This window comes from Helobdella robusta, assembly GCF_000326865.2.
Source record: "Helobdella robusta unplaced genomic scaffold HELROscaffold_15, whole genome shotgun sequence".
NCBI classification, from domain to species: Eukaryota; Metazoa; Annelida; class Clitellata; order Rhynchobdellida; family Glossiphoniidae; genus Helobdella; species Helobdella robusta.
This window is the reverse complement of record NW_008703839.1, coordinates 1655266-1671205: the sequence shown is the minus strand read 5'-3', so window position 1 is coordinate 1671205 and position 15940 is coordinate 1655266. Positions and strand designations below refer to the sequence as shown.

Here is a 15940-nt window from a genome sequence, read left to right as displayed (position 1 = left end):
AAGATGTTCATCATTATTTACAGATTTGGTTCGAGAAAGATGACAACTTTCACAAGGAAGAAGCTCATCACTTGCCACTGAATTGATGGGTGCATGATTTAATGATGATGACTGACCAGTGTTCAGTTGCTCCTGCACACTGTTACCACTGAGAATTGGATGAGCATTTTTCTTAGCATTACACTTTAGAGTTTTGTTAACTTTGTCCAAGATAGAAATTCTAGATTTAGAATTAGAGTTTACTTTTTCCTCTGAAAAAAAATTTTTAAATTTCGTAAAAATATCAATCAAACATTAATTTAAAATGTTCATATCATCAACCACATAAACACAAAGATTTGCACATCACAACTTGTAAAAATTAGTGCAAAATCTCATTTGACATTATGATGTTGACATTAAAAAATATAAAAACCTCAAAAATTAACATTTTAGATATGATCTTCAATTTAAATTTCCAAAAATGTTTTACACAGAAGGTCTTTCCCAACTTGAAATCTAATAAAAACATAGTCTTCCTTTTTTACCTAAGAGTTTTTTAATAAATTAAAGATTTCTGAACTTTTCCATAAAATTTATTGATACAAATGTAGGAATGATTTTGAAAACCATTGTAGCTTGCTATTATCACTAAACACTTTGGCATGCAGTAAGAGCAATGTGTGAATCAACATTCTCAGTCCTTGCGTGAATTAAAGAACATCAGAGAGTGTAAATGTATCATTAAAGAATGACCAACTTAGAATATTTAGCATTCAAGCAAACAAGAACCAAAAACATAGATGTGGAGAAGATTCTAAAATAATTAAACTTCAATCATTCAATCAACCAATCTTCATTTAGCGTCCAGAGACCCAATTCCCCGAGGTAGGACGTTGTTTTTTTTGCCATCAATTTTTGTGCCAAATTAGACGATCAGTTGTATCCATTTCATTTAAATTTAGAGCTTTCATGTCTTGCTCGATTTTTTGCGACCGGGATTTCTTTGGACGGCCTCTGGGACGTCTGCCAGGTTCTTCAACATCTGCAAGAGAAGTTATGGCACTGTTTTCACTTCGTTTGACATGACCAAACCATCGCAGACGGTGTTGCCGGCATTCGTCCTCTATATCATCTAAACCAGCACGACGCAGGATTTCGGTAGATTTGATGTGGTCCTTCAGACTAATTCGTTGAATCCATCGGAGCATTTTCATGTCGGTTCGTTGAAGTTGTTGTTTCAGTGTGGTTGTCATTGGCCCTGTTTCTGCACCATATAACAACACAGGACGTATCACAGATTTATAAAGTCTTGATCATAGTGGTAGTAGGATGTCACGCCGAATCAATATAGAGGCAAGGAGATGCCATTTATTCCAGGCTGCACATAAGAGTGCTCGAACGGCAGCTTCAGCTGTTCCATTACAATCCAGAACCTCCCCTAGATATTGAAACGATGTGACTTTCTCTACTTCATGGCTTCAAAAACATTGCTATTTCAAATTTGTTGCTGTGGATTGATGCAAGCAGGACAAACAAGTTGCACACTTTAGATAAATTACCAATTATTTTTGAACAACGTTTGTGACACCACTGGTTACACTGCTGACACTTGATTGAATTGTTACCTACACCGGTTTTACAAACTGAACTAGGCCATCGTTCAGTAGCTGTGGATTGGATTGGTTCATCAGTGTTCATTGCTTTGGTCTTGCTGATGTTGACTTTGAATCCATGATCGGCAAGTCTGGAGTTCCAATCTTCAAACATCTGTGCTGCACTCTGCACATTCTAAAATAGTTAAACTTGCTGAAGGATAGATGAATGCAACTATGCTAGACCAGAGGTGGGCAAACTGTGTTGTGAGGGCCACATTACCTTTGAAGGGTCACATATGTACTTGAATTGCAAATTTTTTCGACCCAGGGAAGAATTTTTTAAGATTTGTTCATAATGTCTGACTGACGACCTAGTTTGTTTGCCCACCCCTGTGCTAGACAGATAAAAGTTTTAGACATTTATAAGGTACTTACATATACTGTGTTTGTTACCCCACAATTATTATCTTTTTTATTTCATGTTTTAAATTAACATCTCTAATGAATCAGTGTGATGTAAGTTCTAATTTTCTTCTGTACAGTGGCATATATAATAGTTTTTTTCTCTGGTACAGTGAATACTAGCTAAGAGCTCAGAAACATTAACACACAATTCAATTAAAAAATGTGATGTTTCAGATTGAATAAAAAAAAATGAAATATATACAAACTAAAATGGAAAAAAACCATTTAAATTTGTTATTATTTTTATCTTTGTTTATAAAAATCCTTAATAATAATTAAGGATTTTTAATAATTATTAATTTTTAATTAAAAAATGTGATGTTTCAGATTGAATAAAAAAAATGAAATATATACAAACTAAAATGAAAAAACCATTTAAATTTGTTATTATTTTTATCTTTGTTTATAAAAATCCTTAATATTAATTACTAATAATTATTATAGTATCATTGTTGTCATTTTAAAAAAAAAAATAATCTCTAATTTGAAAAATAAAACGAAATTTTGTTTGGTTTGGTTATGACACGCCAGTGTACATACCAAACTTTGGTATGCACACTGGCGGATCTAAATAATAACGTTGAAGCAGGGAGCCAATATTATAAAAATTTGATGAGGGAGAGGCCAAGAAATTAAATTAATCAAATGTTTGCTAGTAAGATAATAGTTAAAAAACAAAAAGTAAATGTTAATTAATAAAATTTAAAATAAAATATAAAATTGTAAATAAATGTTAGGCAAGGTTCTTTCAAGTTCAACCTGCAATCATTGCCACACTAATAAAATGAAATGACTACTAACAACAAACTAGATTGAATTCTTACCAGAAATACGCAACTTTTTAGAAGCCGGCGAGGAACTTACACTTCCAGAGATGAAGTTGCCATCCTCATCACTACTGTCAAAAAGTTCATCTAAAATTGATTTACTCAATTCATTTTTAAAATCTGCAGTAGGTTGTCTGGAAATTGACATATCACTAATTAATAATTCATGAATTATTTTATTTACAACAAGAACTCGTCCACCGATTCAAATCCACAAACATGCCTCACATTTCACGTATTATTAAATTATTATATATTTAAAATATAATATTTTACATCCGATCACAACTTTTTCAAAAAAGGCTCGCTTTTAAATTTGTTAGGTTTCGGTTTAACTAACCTACAAATATGATCAAGAATAACAAGAATTAACAAGGGTTTGAAAGATTCCACGATTTCACGTAATTAACTTTTTTTAAAAAACATTGTAATTTTTTAGAAAGTAACCTTACTAGTTGTTAATTTAAAGATTGCCTTTTTTTATTTAAAATATATAAATTTTAACCCATATTGAATAATATTAATATAATAATAACCATAAAAGCTTAAGAGGTTTAGATATGATGTGATTGGTTTGTGTAAGTTAGATGGACAGGAAGTGAAAAATTGGAGAACGAAAAACTGTTATGATCAGGCACAGAAACCGAGCATATTCGTGGGATGGGAATGATTCTTGGAGAGAAAGCATGAAGATCATTAATTGAATACAACCAGGTAAATGACTATGCCAGATTCAAAGGATATCCAAGAGATATTATTGTGATAGTTGCTTATGCTCCAACAACAGATCATTCGGATGATGAAGTTGAAATGTTCTACAAACAACTGGAACAAACATTGAAAGCATTACCAAAGAAAGATGTCAAGATCATTGTTGGGGACTGGAATGCTAAAACTGGAAGTGACAACATTGGATTTCAAGAAGTAATGGGAAAATACGGTGTAGGAGGTAGAAATGATAGAGGGGAAAGGTTACTAGAGTTTGTGAAGGACAACGATTGTATGTCACAAACACAAAGAGGCAAACCAACAAATGTACATGGGAATCACCAGACGGAAAAACAATGAACATGATAGATTTAATACTGATAGAACAGAAATGGATGAAATTTGTCACCCACTATCTTGGCAGTCTTATAACCAGTGACAACAACTGCTCAAAAAAAATTGACAGAAGGATAACAATAGCCCATGGAATGTTCGCATCGTTGAAGGAAATATGGAAAAGTGGAAATATATCTATAAAAACAAAAATGAGAATGATAGAATCTTGCGTTTTTCCGAGCTTGCTCTATGCATGTGAGACATGGACAATAAAGAAAAGAAACAAAAACAGATTGGAAGCATTTGAGATGAAGTGTTACTGAAATTTTTTGGGAATCAATTGGAGGCAGAAAGTAAAGAAAGAAACATCGGAAATCAGCTTGGAAGACAGAAAAGTGTATATGACAAAGTCAGAGAAAGAAAATTGGGATTTTTTGGACACATTTGTAGGATGAGTAAGGTTAATTTAAACTGTTGTGGTAAAAACATAAAATAAACTCATTTTTGTTAAAATAATAGTTAAATGCCGTTAAATCTAATGACGTCAGTAAAAAAGAATGATTATTGACCATTTTGTATTTTGTACTTTTATCCTTAAAATTGTCAATAATAATGTTATCTAAACAAGTTTCAAGCAAACAACATTCATCACACTATCAATTTTTCACGTGCTCTTAAAATCAAATGAAAAGTAGCAATTGACTTTTATGTTTCCAGGCATGCTAATTTGATATAGTAAATTTGTTTTATAGATTAGCACTGTTTTTGAATGTTTCAGCAATTTGAACTTAAATTTCTTAAATTCTATGTGAATTCTATACATCGCGTCTTCAACCGACCTCATCAAAAATTTCATGAAAATACAATTTCAAAAGGCATATTAAATAATTAATTTTAAAGCTGTTAAACTTTAAATGTTTGAGTTATTTTATTTTTCTATATTCTAGCAAATCTAGTAGATTAAAAATCGTATGATTTCAGCATACACTTAGTTTACGATAGTCTTCTTGTTCTCATTAATTTTTAACTCGTGTTAAACACTCTTTCGCTGGTTCTTTTTCTTGATTTCTGTACCTCCTTCTCTAACTACTTTTTCATCACTTAAGAAAGTCGGACCGGATCTCAAAACTCATCTGTCAGCTAAATTTACAGAGGAGCGCTTTTGAGCATCAAGGTAATAGCGCTTTACAAACTGATTAGTTGGTTGGCTGGTTGATTGATTGATTGATTGACTGACTGACTGACTGACTGACTGACTGACTGACTGACTGACTGACTGACTGACTGACTGACTGACTGACTGACTGACTGACTGACTGACTGACTGACTGACTGACTGACTGACTGACTGACTGACTGACTGACTGACTGACTGACTGACTGACTGACTGACTGACTGACTGACTGACTGACTGACTGACTGACTGACTGACTGACTGACTGACTGACTGACTGACTGACTGACTGACTGACTGATCTGACTCTAATCCAAACGTTTTAAGATTTCACAATACCTTATCTTCTTAATACTTCCATCCTTTGATTTCTCTTTCAACTTTTCTTTTACCTTAATTGGCAATATCTTTACTAACCATCCCGCCGTCAACTTTTCCGATATCTTGCTGATCTATCTTTCCGATATCTTACATTTCTTGATCTATCTAAAGCCCTTAACCTAATTAATCACAAGATTCTCATAAACAAATTGCAGATCTACAGTATCTATCCTCTTGCAATCGCAACAATATATTTCTTTAGAAAACTATCGCTCTTCCTTAGCCACAATCTATAACGTCGCATTATTAAAAGCAGACTGAAAGCTTATTTCAAAAAAAGTTATTTAAATGATTACATTTGCCAAATACTTTTTTATATTTTTAGCCTTCTAGACAAATAAAGATTTGTTTAGTAGTTCACTTCATTTTGTTCTAACTTGATTTTAAAAAAATACTGCTCTAAATACACCAGCTTTTAAAAAAAATTTAAATTGGAAAATACTTTACTAATGCAATTTGTAAAATTAAATGTGCAAAATTATGCATGAAATAAAAATGTATGAAAAGTTAAAATCTACTAAGTTCTTGATCAAAGTTATATCAGACGGCAAGTTCAACAAACGAGATAGTGTAGAGGTATATCGTTCAGTCTTGCTTTTGCAGTGATCAGGTTCGAAAGCAAAGAATCCACGTCTGTCGAACGTTACGATAAGCGAATCGGCAATACCGGTACAAAAATTACGGAGGTTAATTGATGACAACCCAGACATTACAACTTGTCTTCTGAGCAACGGTAGACATGCATATACATGCACAGGTACAAAGAAAACATCCAGTGTCGAGGGCAAAAAGGCTAGAAAGCACGACCAGCGTAATATGGTTGCCAACCTTCAGCCTCCTACCATCACAATTAATTAATCAAACAACACACAATATCTAACAAGTCATTCATTTTATATTCCCTATACACGTCTCATTCTTCTTCTTCACTCGTCCTATCAAATGCAAAAAATTAGTTTTATAATGACCTGATAAGAATAAATTGACAATACTAAAAACTGAACAGTTTATATATATATATATATATATATAAATTAATGATATATAAAAATATATATACATATTAATTATATATATATATATATCTATATATATATATATATATATATATATATATATATGGTACGTGATATGATTTGATATGTTTATTCGTGAGAAATAGAGAGAAAGAGGAAAGGAAGGGAGAGGAGGAGAGAGAAGGTAAATGAGACCAGCAATATATTAAATATTTGCCGAGGACAAACATGCTAACTAACCAGACGTCAATCATAATTTTGTATTGTTATTTCGTGTACACATTCAATTTAATAGACTGAGCTATGAAAATTATGATGATGATGATGGTGATGATGATTCAAGTGATGTGCATTTTAATGATGATGACGATGATACAACAACAACAACTAATACTACTACTACTACTACTACAGCAGCAACTACTTTTACTACTATTTCAACTGCTGCTACTACCACAATTACTACTACTACTACAACTACTACAACACTACTACTACTACTACTACTACTACTACTCTTATTACTGCCCCTACTACTACTACAATTACTGCTAATACTAGTTCTACTAACATTGATACTTCTTAAACAATTACTTTTATTATGTTACTACTTTTACTTCCACTACCGTACCGCTACTACTGATGCTACTAATGAGAAATAATAATAATAATTATTATTATTATTGTTATTATTATTGTTGTTATTATTATTGTTGTTATTATTATTGTTGTTATTATTGTTATTATTATTATTGTTGTTGCTATTGTTATTATTATTGTTGTTGTTAGTATTATTATTGTTTATTTTATTGTCATATTATATAACTTTTTTTCTACTAGAGTGATGGCCAATGAAACAACATTTAAATGGAAATGACTTACTGCTGACACGCGCAATTAATGGATGGATCAATTTAATGTAGTGATCCAATCCAACTAAATGAATGATGATGATGATATATTAATCTATATATATATATATATATATATATATATATATATATATATATATATATATATATCTATCTCCAGTGACTGACAACCAACCCCCAATAACAATAACATTAATAATAATAATAATCAATCACTGCCAAGACACAACATTAACTTAATGTGGCTGATCATCTCAATAAAGGCAAACAATAAATAGATGCTCCATCGTTGTTATTGTTATTATCATTATAATATTATTATTATTTTTATTATTATTTTTATTATTATTATTATTGTATCCAGTCTGTTATCATCATCATCGTCACCTTATTTATCATTGTTATCATCATTATCATATCAACTAACATTCAAATATTTAAATTTAACCCTTGTTGAAATTAATTAAATTTTACAAATTTTTGATTTGTTCGTTGAATTTATTGATAGCAGGAACTTTTTTGATTATACGCTGAGTTGATGTTGCGTTGTTGTTGCGTTGTTGTTGTTGTGTGGTGTGTTTGATGCGTTTTGACGTAACATATAGTTTGGATTGTTCCGTGATGTGTTGTGTTGTGCTGTTATTATGTGTTGTATTGTCATAATGTTATGTGTTGTTGTTGCTGCAATGTGTTACGTTGTTAATGTATATAAAAATATGTTTTGTTGTTAAAATGTGTTGTGTAATGAGGTGGAGGAATGTGTTGAAGCAGGGGATGATTGTGTCGTGTGATAGGATGTTATACTGGTGTGATATGCTGCGTTATGCTGAAGATTTGTGCCCTCCCTGATGTTTTATTGCGCAATAAAAAAGATATTAAATAACGCTGCTTAGTTATTTGTTTCAAACTTAAGCTGCAGAGCTTCAATCCCCTTGCCTTTCAATTTGCTGATCACCTCACACGCTCACATTCATTCGATAAGATGTTATAACATACAAATTCTTCTACCATAATTTTGCATGGTTTAAATTGTGATGGTTTAAGCTGACAATTTGTATGAATATGGAAAAAATTATTTTAAATTTAAATTAACAAAATCAAACAAAATTGGACAGAACGTGATAGCCTAGAAAGGGGAAAATACAGGCAAGGAAGAGAGAGATAGGGAGGGAGGGATAGAGAAAGAGAGAGAAAGTGTGAGAGAATGACTTGAAAAAAGAGTGAGAGAGAGAACAGAGAGATTACATCGTACAGATACAAACAGTTTATTTAAGCGATTTAATTGCATGAAGATTTATTGCTTGTTTGTATCTGCTCGAGATCACGTGGCACACGTTCATGTTATTTATTAGCATCCTGTTGAAACTGCCACAACCGGCGCACACCTACTAACCAGCCTGATGCATCTTTCATACAAGCACACACAACCATACGCACTCACTCATTCACTCACTCACTCACTCTAACTTACTCACTCACTCACTCACTCACTCACTCACTCACTCACTCACTCACTCACTCACTCACTAATGCATAAACAGCAAACAAATTTCAATTAGAATAAATTTAATTATTCGTCTGTATTTAAGAACACACATTCTCAAATGAGTCCACACTCATCACGTACATAATACATACAGAAATGAAAATTCGTGCACACGCGTGTAGGTATACTAACTGTACACACACACACACATAAGCCGTGGAAACATACGATCATGTACACTGACAAAATTACACGACGCATACACACACGTGTACATACACTTAAATACTACATACATACACACACACATACACACAAGCAAACACAAACGCACACAAGCACATAGAAGACCCACGTGGAAGCATCAGGTATTTGATAAGTTATCTGCCTCGATAGCAGAACGTTTAAAGAAGTTGTATTAACAAGCAACATCACGTTTAATTATTCATTCATTCGTTCGTTCGTTCGTTCGTTCGTTCGTTCATTTATTCATTCATTCATTCATTCATTCATTCCTCTAATTTGTTTTTTTTTATTCTTAGCAGTTTGTTTATTATTTTCATAAAATTACGACAAGTATTTTCTTTTTTAAATATTGTATAAACAATCTTATCGGTTTTAAAAAGATTTTCGTTTGAAAAATATAAATTTTCAGTGAATGGTTGAAGAATGAGTAACTACAAAAATTTTCAAACCTTTAACATGTAGGTTTACTTTACATATACATGGTTGAACAATTGTTTTGTTCATTGTACACACACTCCATATTTTAGAAATTTTTACATTAAAAAGTTCTTGAATAAATAATCATTCTCTCAAGAAAATATATTTAGAAGAAAGAAAGATGTCGCTGAATGAAATCTTGCTTCTTCGCGATGAGAATGAACACGCACGTTCAGCGGGCACGTTCAGTTGTCATAGAGGCCATGTCCTGTCGGCGGCGTATTGTGCGGTCGGTGAGAATTGTTTGTCGTTGTTGTAGGTGATATAATCCTGCGCGAAAATGTTCGAGTTGTTTCTGGGCACGAAAGGGTGCTGGCCGACGGGTGGGTACGAGGCGTACTCGACATGGTGAGGCATAGACTGGTAGGGCAGGCTGAAGTTGGCGCCATGTTGAAAATTTGTGCTGTACGGCGAGATGCAGCAGGAGTTGTTGTTGCCGGGCGCCGTCAGGTGATTTTCAACGAATGACGACAACGTTGTAGTCGAGTTGATGTTGTGCGGTATCATGTTGTTGTTGGCGGCGTAGTTGTTAGAACAAGGCTTGCCATCCCTTACAAGCACCGGCACAGAAATTCTTCTGGGAGAGTGCAATGCTGAATGTTGTTGCTGCTGTTGCATAATTGTTAGCTGCTCCAGATTTTTGTCCTGAGTTTGTCTCTTCATTTTATAGCGCCTATTTTGAAACCAAATTTTTACCTGCGAAATTGGATGGGTACTAACGATGATGAAATTGGAAGGTTTCTTACAGATTTTCATTTAATCAAACTTTTAACCAAATTTTAAAATATATGTGATAAAAGGCACGCTGAAATGAAAATGTTCATGAGGATTGAAATGAAAAATTTGAGAGACCTGTTGAGAGGAGAGCTTGAGGACTGTGGCCAACTGATCCCTCTCTGGTGCTGACAGGTACCTTCAATTGTAAGTGCGAGTACATATTATTTACTTTAAGTTAATCAATATAATTTATTATTTAACATTTATTATTTAATTTATTTTATATTATAATATTATTTAATGCTAATAAATATTACATTTTTCTTCTTTAAGAAAACCAAACCCTCTCAAATGCATAGAGTAGTGCAATGTGCATGGCAAGAATAAAATGAAAACAAATAGGAAAGAAAGTGAAATAAAATAAATAATTTATGCATTTATATTCATACATGTTAACACATATATGATACAAAGATTTCTGACAAGCATTTATACAAAATTACAATTAAAAGAACAAAAAGAAAATGATAATAATAATGATACAAATATTACTAAATTTAATAAATCATCACAACTAGTAGAGGGTTTTAAAGTTGCATGTATTCAGTCGCATAGGCATACACAACGAGTTACATGCAATTATTCATTCCTATAGATATGACACCTCGTGTAATTGCGTAAAAAAGTTAACGAAGACCTACAACACTCAACACTCAAACGGCCTAAACTTGCTAAACGACGCATCACACAGGAAACGTGCGATATTCGAACCCGATCACTACACGCACTGCGAAACAGCACCAGCCGACCCTAACCATCACGTAACTATTTTACCTACATACATTGGACATACATATATACACAATGTACAAATTTCAATGAATGGCATAGGCTATAACAAAATACATGGCGGGAATGTGGTTGAATAGGACAGAATTATGACAGAAAATTACTTGGAAAATCTTGGACAACAATGTTGAAATCTTACATCACAATGACAACCATTTAAATTTATGACTAGCCGAATCAATACTCATAGAACAAAGAAATCCAATAATAAATATTCAACAACGAGAAATATGAATCCTTCCCACTAATAAATTTAGAACAGTTTATATAAATATATTACTTTTTGCTGATATGCGATGTGCCTGATAAAAAATGATTTAATAAACTAAAAAGATAACAAAAATGGCAACAATAACAGCAACAACCTTTGTTGCTTGAATCGTCTCTCCAGTTCATAAACCTGAGCCTGCGAGAAAAGAATTCTTGGCTTGCGTTTTGTTTTATGAAGCAACAACTTGCATTTATTGTTGTTGTTGTGGTGATCGTTGGTTGATGAAACGCATGCTGCAGAAATATTGTTATTGTTGTTATTACTGTTGCTGTTGTTGGTGTTGTTACTTTTTGTCGAATTGAGATCTTTACTGTTTTGACTGCTGCCTTCTTTGCTGGTGTTGCTCCTGTTTTGTTTCGTCCCGCTGTTGCTGGCATTATTGTTGTTGGTGGTGTTATTACCGCTGCTTTGGTCGATGAAATCCTCCTTCCGCTGAGTTTTTTCTGAATTTTTCTTGCTTGGAGTAATGGAAGATGAAGTAATTTCGTTGTGGTTGTTGAGATTGTTTGAATTTTTGCTACTACCGCTACTTGGATCCAGATTTCGTGTTTTGGACAAGTTGTTGTTTACGTCACTTCTGTTGTTACTGATGGCGTTGTTGAATGTGTTGAAAGATGAATGAGCACTGACATCTGATGGTTTTTCGCTCTTCTTGTGGTTGAGTGCATTGGAGTAATTGTTGGTTGTCAATCCTCTTTCTTCCGATCTTTGATCGCTTGCTTCTTCATTAAGGGGCTGACCTGGGGCCACATCAAACTCGTTTGGTACTTTCTTTTTGGCGCGGTCTCGGGTTGATGTTATGGTTTCTGGTCATGAAAAATTAAATATTTTATCAAAATATTTAATGAAAACCGGACAAACCGTAAAGATATGACGAACAAGAACATATTTACAATCATTTGAAGCAAACGCATTATGTGAACACAATAAAAAAAACTTGCATAAAAGAAAATGAAAAATATAAGTCATGATTATGACAATGATAACTACAACAATGATGATGTCGATGATGATGATGATTATAATGATTATGATGATGATTTTATATTAGTTGCTTTCCTGCTATTAATGTTGAGTAGATAAGAAGTTCGGAAGAGGAGGTAATTTAGATCAATGTTTTGTTGATTATGTTTTCATTTGTGATCCTATGTTGAAATTATTAATTGTAAAAAACTATCTTACATATAGTTTATATAAATGGTAACCATTGTTATTTTCAGCCAATTACATTTGCTTGAACTCAGCAGGAAAAATATTGCTGGCAAAACCTCGGTACCCCAACCTTGGCTGACCCAAAAATAACTTTTGATTCTGTTGTAAAAAGTTGTCATTACATTTATAAACTCTACCAATTTTGATGCGCATATTTAACAATACGAAAAAAGAGGAATTGATTGTTGTTAATCATATGGTGGATTTTTTTGGATCAATTTATTTTTTGCAGCCTTATGTAATGCTTCGTAAAGTAAAAAAAATGTGCAATGTTTTCTTCACACTAAAATGACGCTGTGCCCGCAAAGATGGCTCTGTTTGAAACTGCTTTTCTTCTAACAGTTGTATTAAAGAAATAAACTTGGAAACGGAAAAGTAGCCTCAAACACATAAAAACTGTTGAGGAATTTTCCTGTGAATTGTCTTAGAGCCATGATGAGATGCGATGGTGATGCAAAGTTGAGTTCACAGAAACATTCTATTGGAATATCGTTTAAGAAGACATTTTGTGAACCACATACAAAATGAATGGTTCAAAAACAAAATAGCTGCGGAATGTTTTGAAGAGTTCCACTTTGAAAATTTTTATCTTTAAAATGAATCTCGCAAAGTTTTTAAACTCGTTGTATTAACTTCTTAGAAAGGAAAAGAAGAAAATCATCCGAAGGTTCATCGCTTAATCGTTGTGGCGAACCCAGCTGAAAAAAGTTTTTTAAGTAAATAATCTGGTTACATTTCTGCTTAGCATTCTAGATCAGACAATTTTAGTTAACGTTAATAGAATGTAGTAATTGTATAATATTGAACTAAGTTTACATCAGCTGTGATTGTTGTTAACTGCTCACCTCTTCTTGTAGTTTAAAACTTGTCGTAAGTAACTGTGATAGCTCATCTAAACAGCTATATATAATATGACTTCGTGGGCTAGATATTTGTATGATGAAATTGAGTGAGTGATGACGATGAAGATGAACATAATAATAAAAACAATGACAAATTACGTTACTCTTCAGAGCGTTGCAAATGCTTGTAAACATGAAGGCCAGCACATACGAACACAACCAGATATTGATAAAGACTGTACAGTGTCGAAGTTATAAACACCCGCAACAAACATGCACATACAAATAGACACAAACACTGTCCATACAGACGATTGCCAAAAACATGCATAGGTGCATGCACAACAAACATACATCTATAAGATACACAAATGAATTTCATTACATTGTTAAGTTGCTGTTGTTGACGGTTTTTCGTCGATGCATATTCAGCTCCAAATTGCGAAATGTTTCATTTAATTGTGATCACGACGAAGACGATATCATTTGTAATTGATTAACTACACTACACTTTTATTGCATTAAACACACACACACACATACACTTAAACACACACACACACATACACTTAAACACACACACACATATACACTTAAACACACACACACACACACACATATATATATATATATATATATATATATATATATATATATATACATATATATATATAGGCATTATATTATTTTTTCAAATTATATATATATATATATAGTGTATATAAAAATTCATTATTTATTTAAAATTTCATTGATTTATTTACATTTATATAACGGCCCTTCCTGACATTGAAACGATAAAAATTGACCAATGCAAAAAGACGCACGCTCGTTCATCACGTGATTAAACAAGACAGACAGGCAGACAGACAGATATTTACACACAAGCACGATTAAATGAAAACATGAGTTGATGCTCACCAGATACACAGGCTTGTCCTCATTAAAACGTCAAACAGCATGCGTAATAAATCATATCATAATTCTATAGCTTCTGGCTGCTGGTCGGTCAGTTAGTTAATAACGGTGCGTAGCGTCTTAAGCGTGTGATACCTACATACGCATATTCTTATTGCAATTAATTTGTTAACATCATTTTACTAACAATTCATTAATATTAGCTATACGCAACCACAATGGTTTGGTTTGTTTATAATGTAACATGGCACAACGTAACATAACATAACCAGACATTACATGACATAATGGAATAGGCTTAGATTAAAAATTATATACGCTTATGTCTAAAATGTTTGACAACAATTAATATTTAAAAAATACTTGAAATAAAAGCAAAAATAATAATCAAAAGAAGAGCAAACAAATGCATTCCATTTAATCAGAAGCAACCCATTGTGAAGACTTTCAGATGACATGTAGTGCAAAACTATCCAGTTGCAGTTGTGTTTTAATATATAGTATTTTAGTTTGCAAAATCTGCTCTCTAATTTTATTTGAAATCAAAGTCTCTGAAATAACCAACCGTGTAAGAAATTTTCAAACTTGTAGACGGTGGTTCACCCCAAGAAGGAACGATTCATGTTGATACCATAACTTCGCCTACTTAACTGCTTACTAGTTTTATGCGTTTAAAATTATCATTAGTAGTAGTAGTAATCCTTTTTTCCCAAAAGTATCGAAAACACGGAGCTATAGGTTCGCCTGTATTGAGCCCATCCATGTTTGCATCAGGCGGCCATGCGGTCGAGTCCAACCGGCTGTAGGTCGATCCATCGCAGCTTATATAACTCTATGGTGGTCCTCCGAAACCATGTGGCCAAATAGGGTGAGGCGACATCTAACAATAATTGTGGAGACTGGAGGCTGCTGTGTTCTCTTTCTGACCTCGATGTTTGATATGCCAACGATAGGGTAGACGAAGGATCCTGCTCAAACATGATCTGCAGCGTCGAGTTTTCTGACCATGACTTACTTCCATGCAGCAGAACGGGGATGACGTGAACGTCGTAGTGTAGAGTTTGAACTTTGATTGATGTCGTCAGAGAAATGTTTGAGTGCCATATGATGCGGTGCAATGATTTCACATTCATACATAGACAAGGGATGGCGGTTCAGCGATAGATTTCCTCATCATCACCACTGCCGTGGTACGCATTTGGGAGCCAGGGTAAGTGAACGAACCCACAACCTGCACGTTGTTATTCATTAAGGAACAGTTTTTTTTTTCTAATTTATTTCAAACTGAAGAGGATTGCCAGCGACAGTAGAAAAGCCTCTTGCATTTCTTCATATGTTGCAGTTGCAGGTCAATCAAGATGCTATTATTAAACATACCGCCACACAAATTCAAACACTAGTTAATAATATTGAGATGTGTCAAATTTATTAATTTCAAACTCTTTCATTTTACAAATTTATAAAATTTTTTAATTTTATAAAAGTTGTTCAAAACGCAACCGAAGATTTTTTCGAGTGACTTGTTATTTATTTTTTAAATAAATGTGAATGTTAGGATGTTAAAT

At 33.1% G+C, this 15940-nt stretch overlaps 3 protein-coding genes across 3 annotated transcripts; 1 reads left to right on the top strand and 2 right to left on the bottom strand.

The window, feature by feature from the left end:
- Nucleotides 1–2772: 2772 nt before the first annotated feature.
- On the top strand, nucleotides 2773–5730 carry HELRODRAFT_169306 (hypothetical protein; the record flags this gene model as incomplete). Its single annotated transcript, XM_009015141.1, has 4 exons — nucleotides 2773–2784; nucleotides 2854–2994; nucleotides 3584–3840; nucleotides 5625–5730. The coding sequence occupies 4 exons, from the start codon at nucleotides 2773–2775 to the stop codon at nucleotides 5728–5730; spliced, it is 516 nt and encodes a 171-aa protein (XP_009013389.1).
- Nucleotides 5731–9758: 4028 nt separating this feature from the next.
- Nucleotides 9759–11568, bottom strand: HELRODRAFT_74887 (hypothetical protein; the record flags this gene model as incomplete). The annotated part of the gene is made up of 3 exons (XM_009015140.1): nucleotides 9759–10262; nucleotides 10419–10479; nucleotides 11498–11568. Coding segments are annotated over 3 exons (636 nt in total), but the record flags the coding sequence as incomplete, so codon positions are not given.
- Nucleotides 11569–15145: 3577 nt separating this feature from the next.
- HELRODRAFT_169304 (hypothetical protein) lies at nucleotides 15146–15700 on the bottom strand (the record flags this gene model as incomplete). The annotated part of the gene is made up of 2 exons (XM_009015139.1): nucleotides 15146–15441; nucleotides 15661–15700. The coding sequence occupies 2 exons, from the start codon at nucleotides 15698–15700 to the stop codon at nucleotides 15146–15148; spliced, it is 336 nt and encodes a 111-aa protein (XP_009013387.1).
- Nucleotides 15701–15940: the final 240 nt, after the last annotated feature.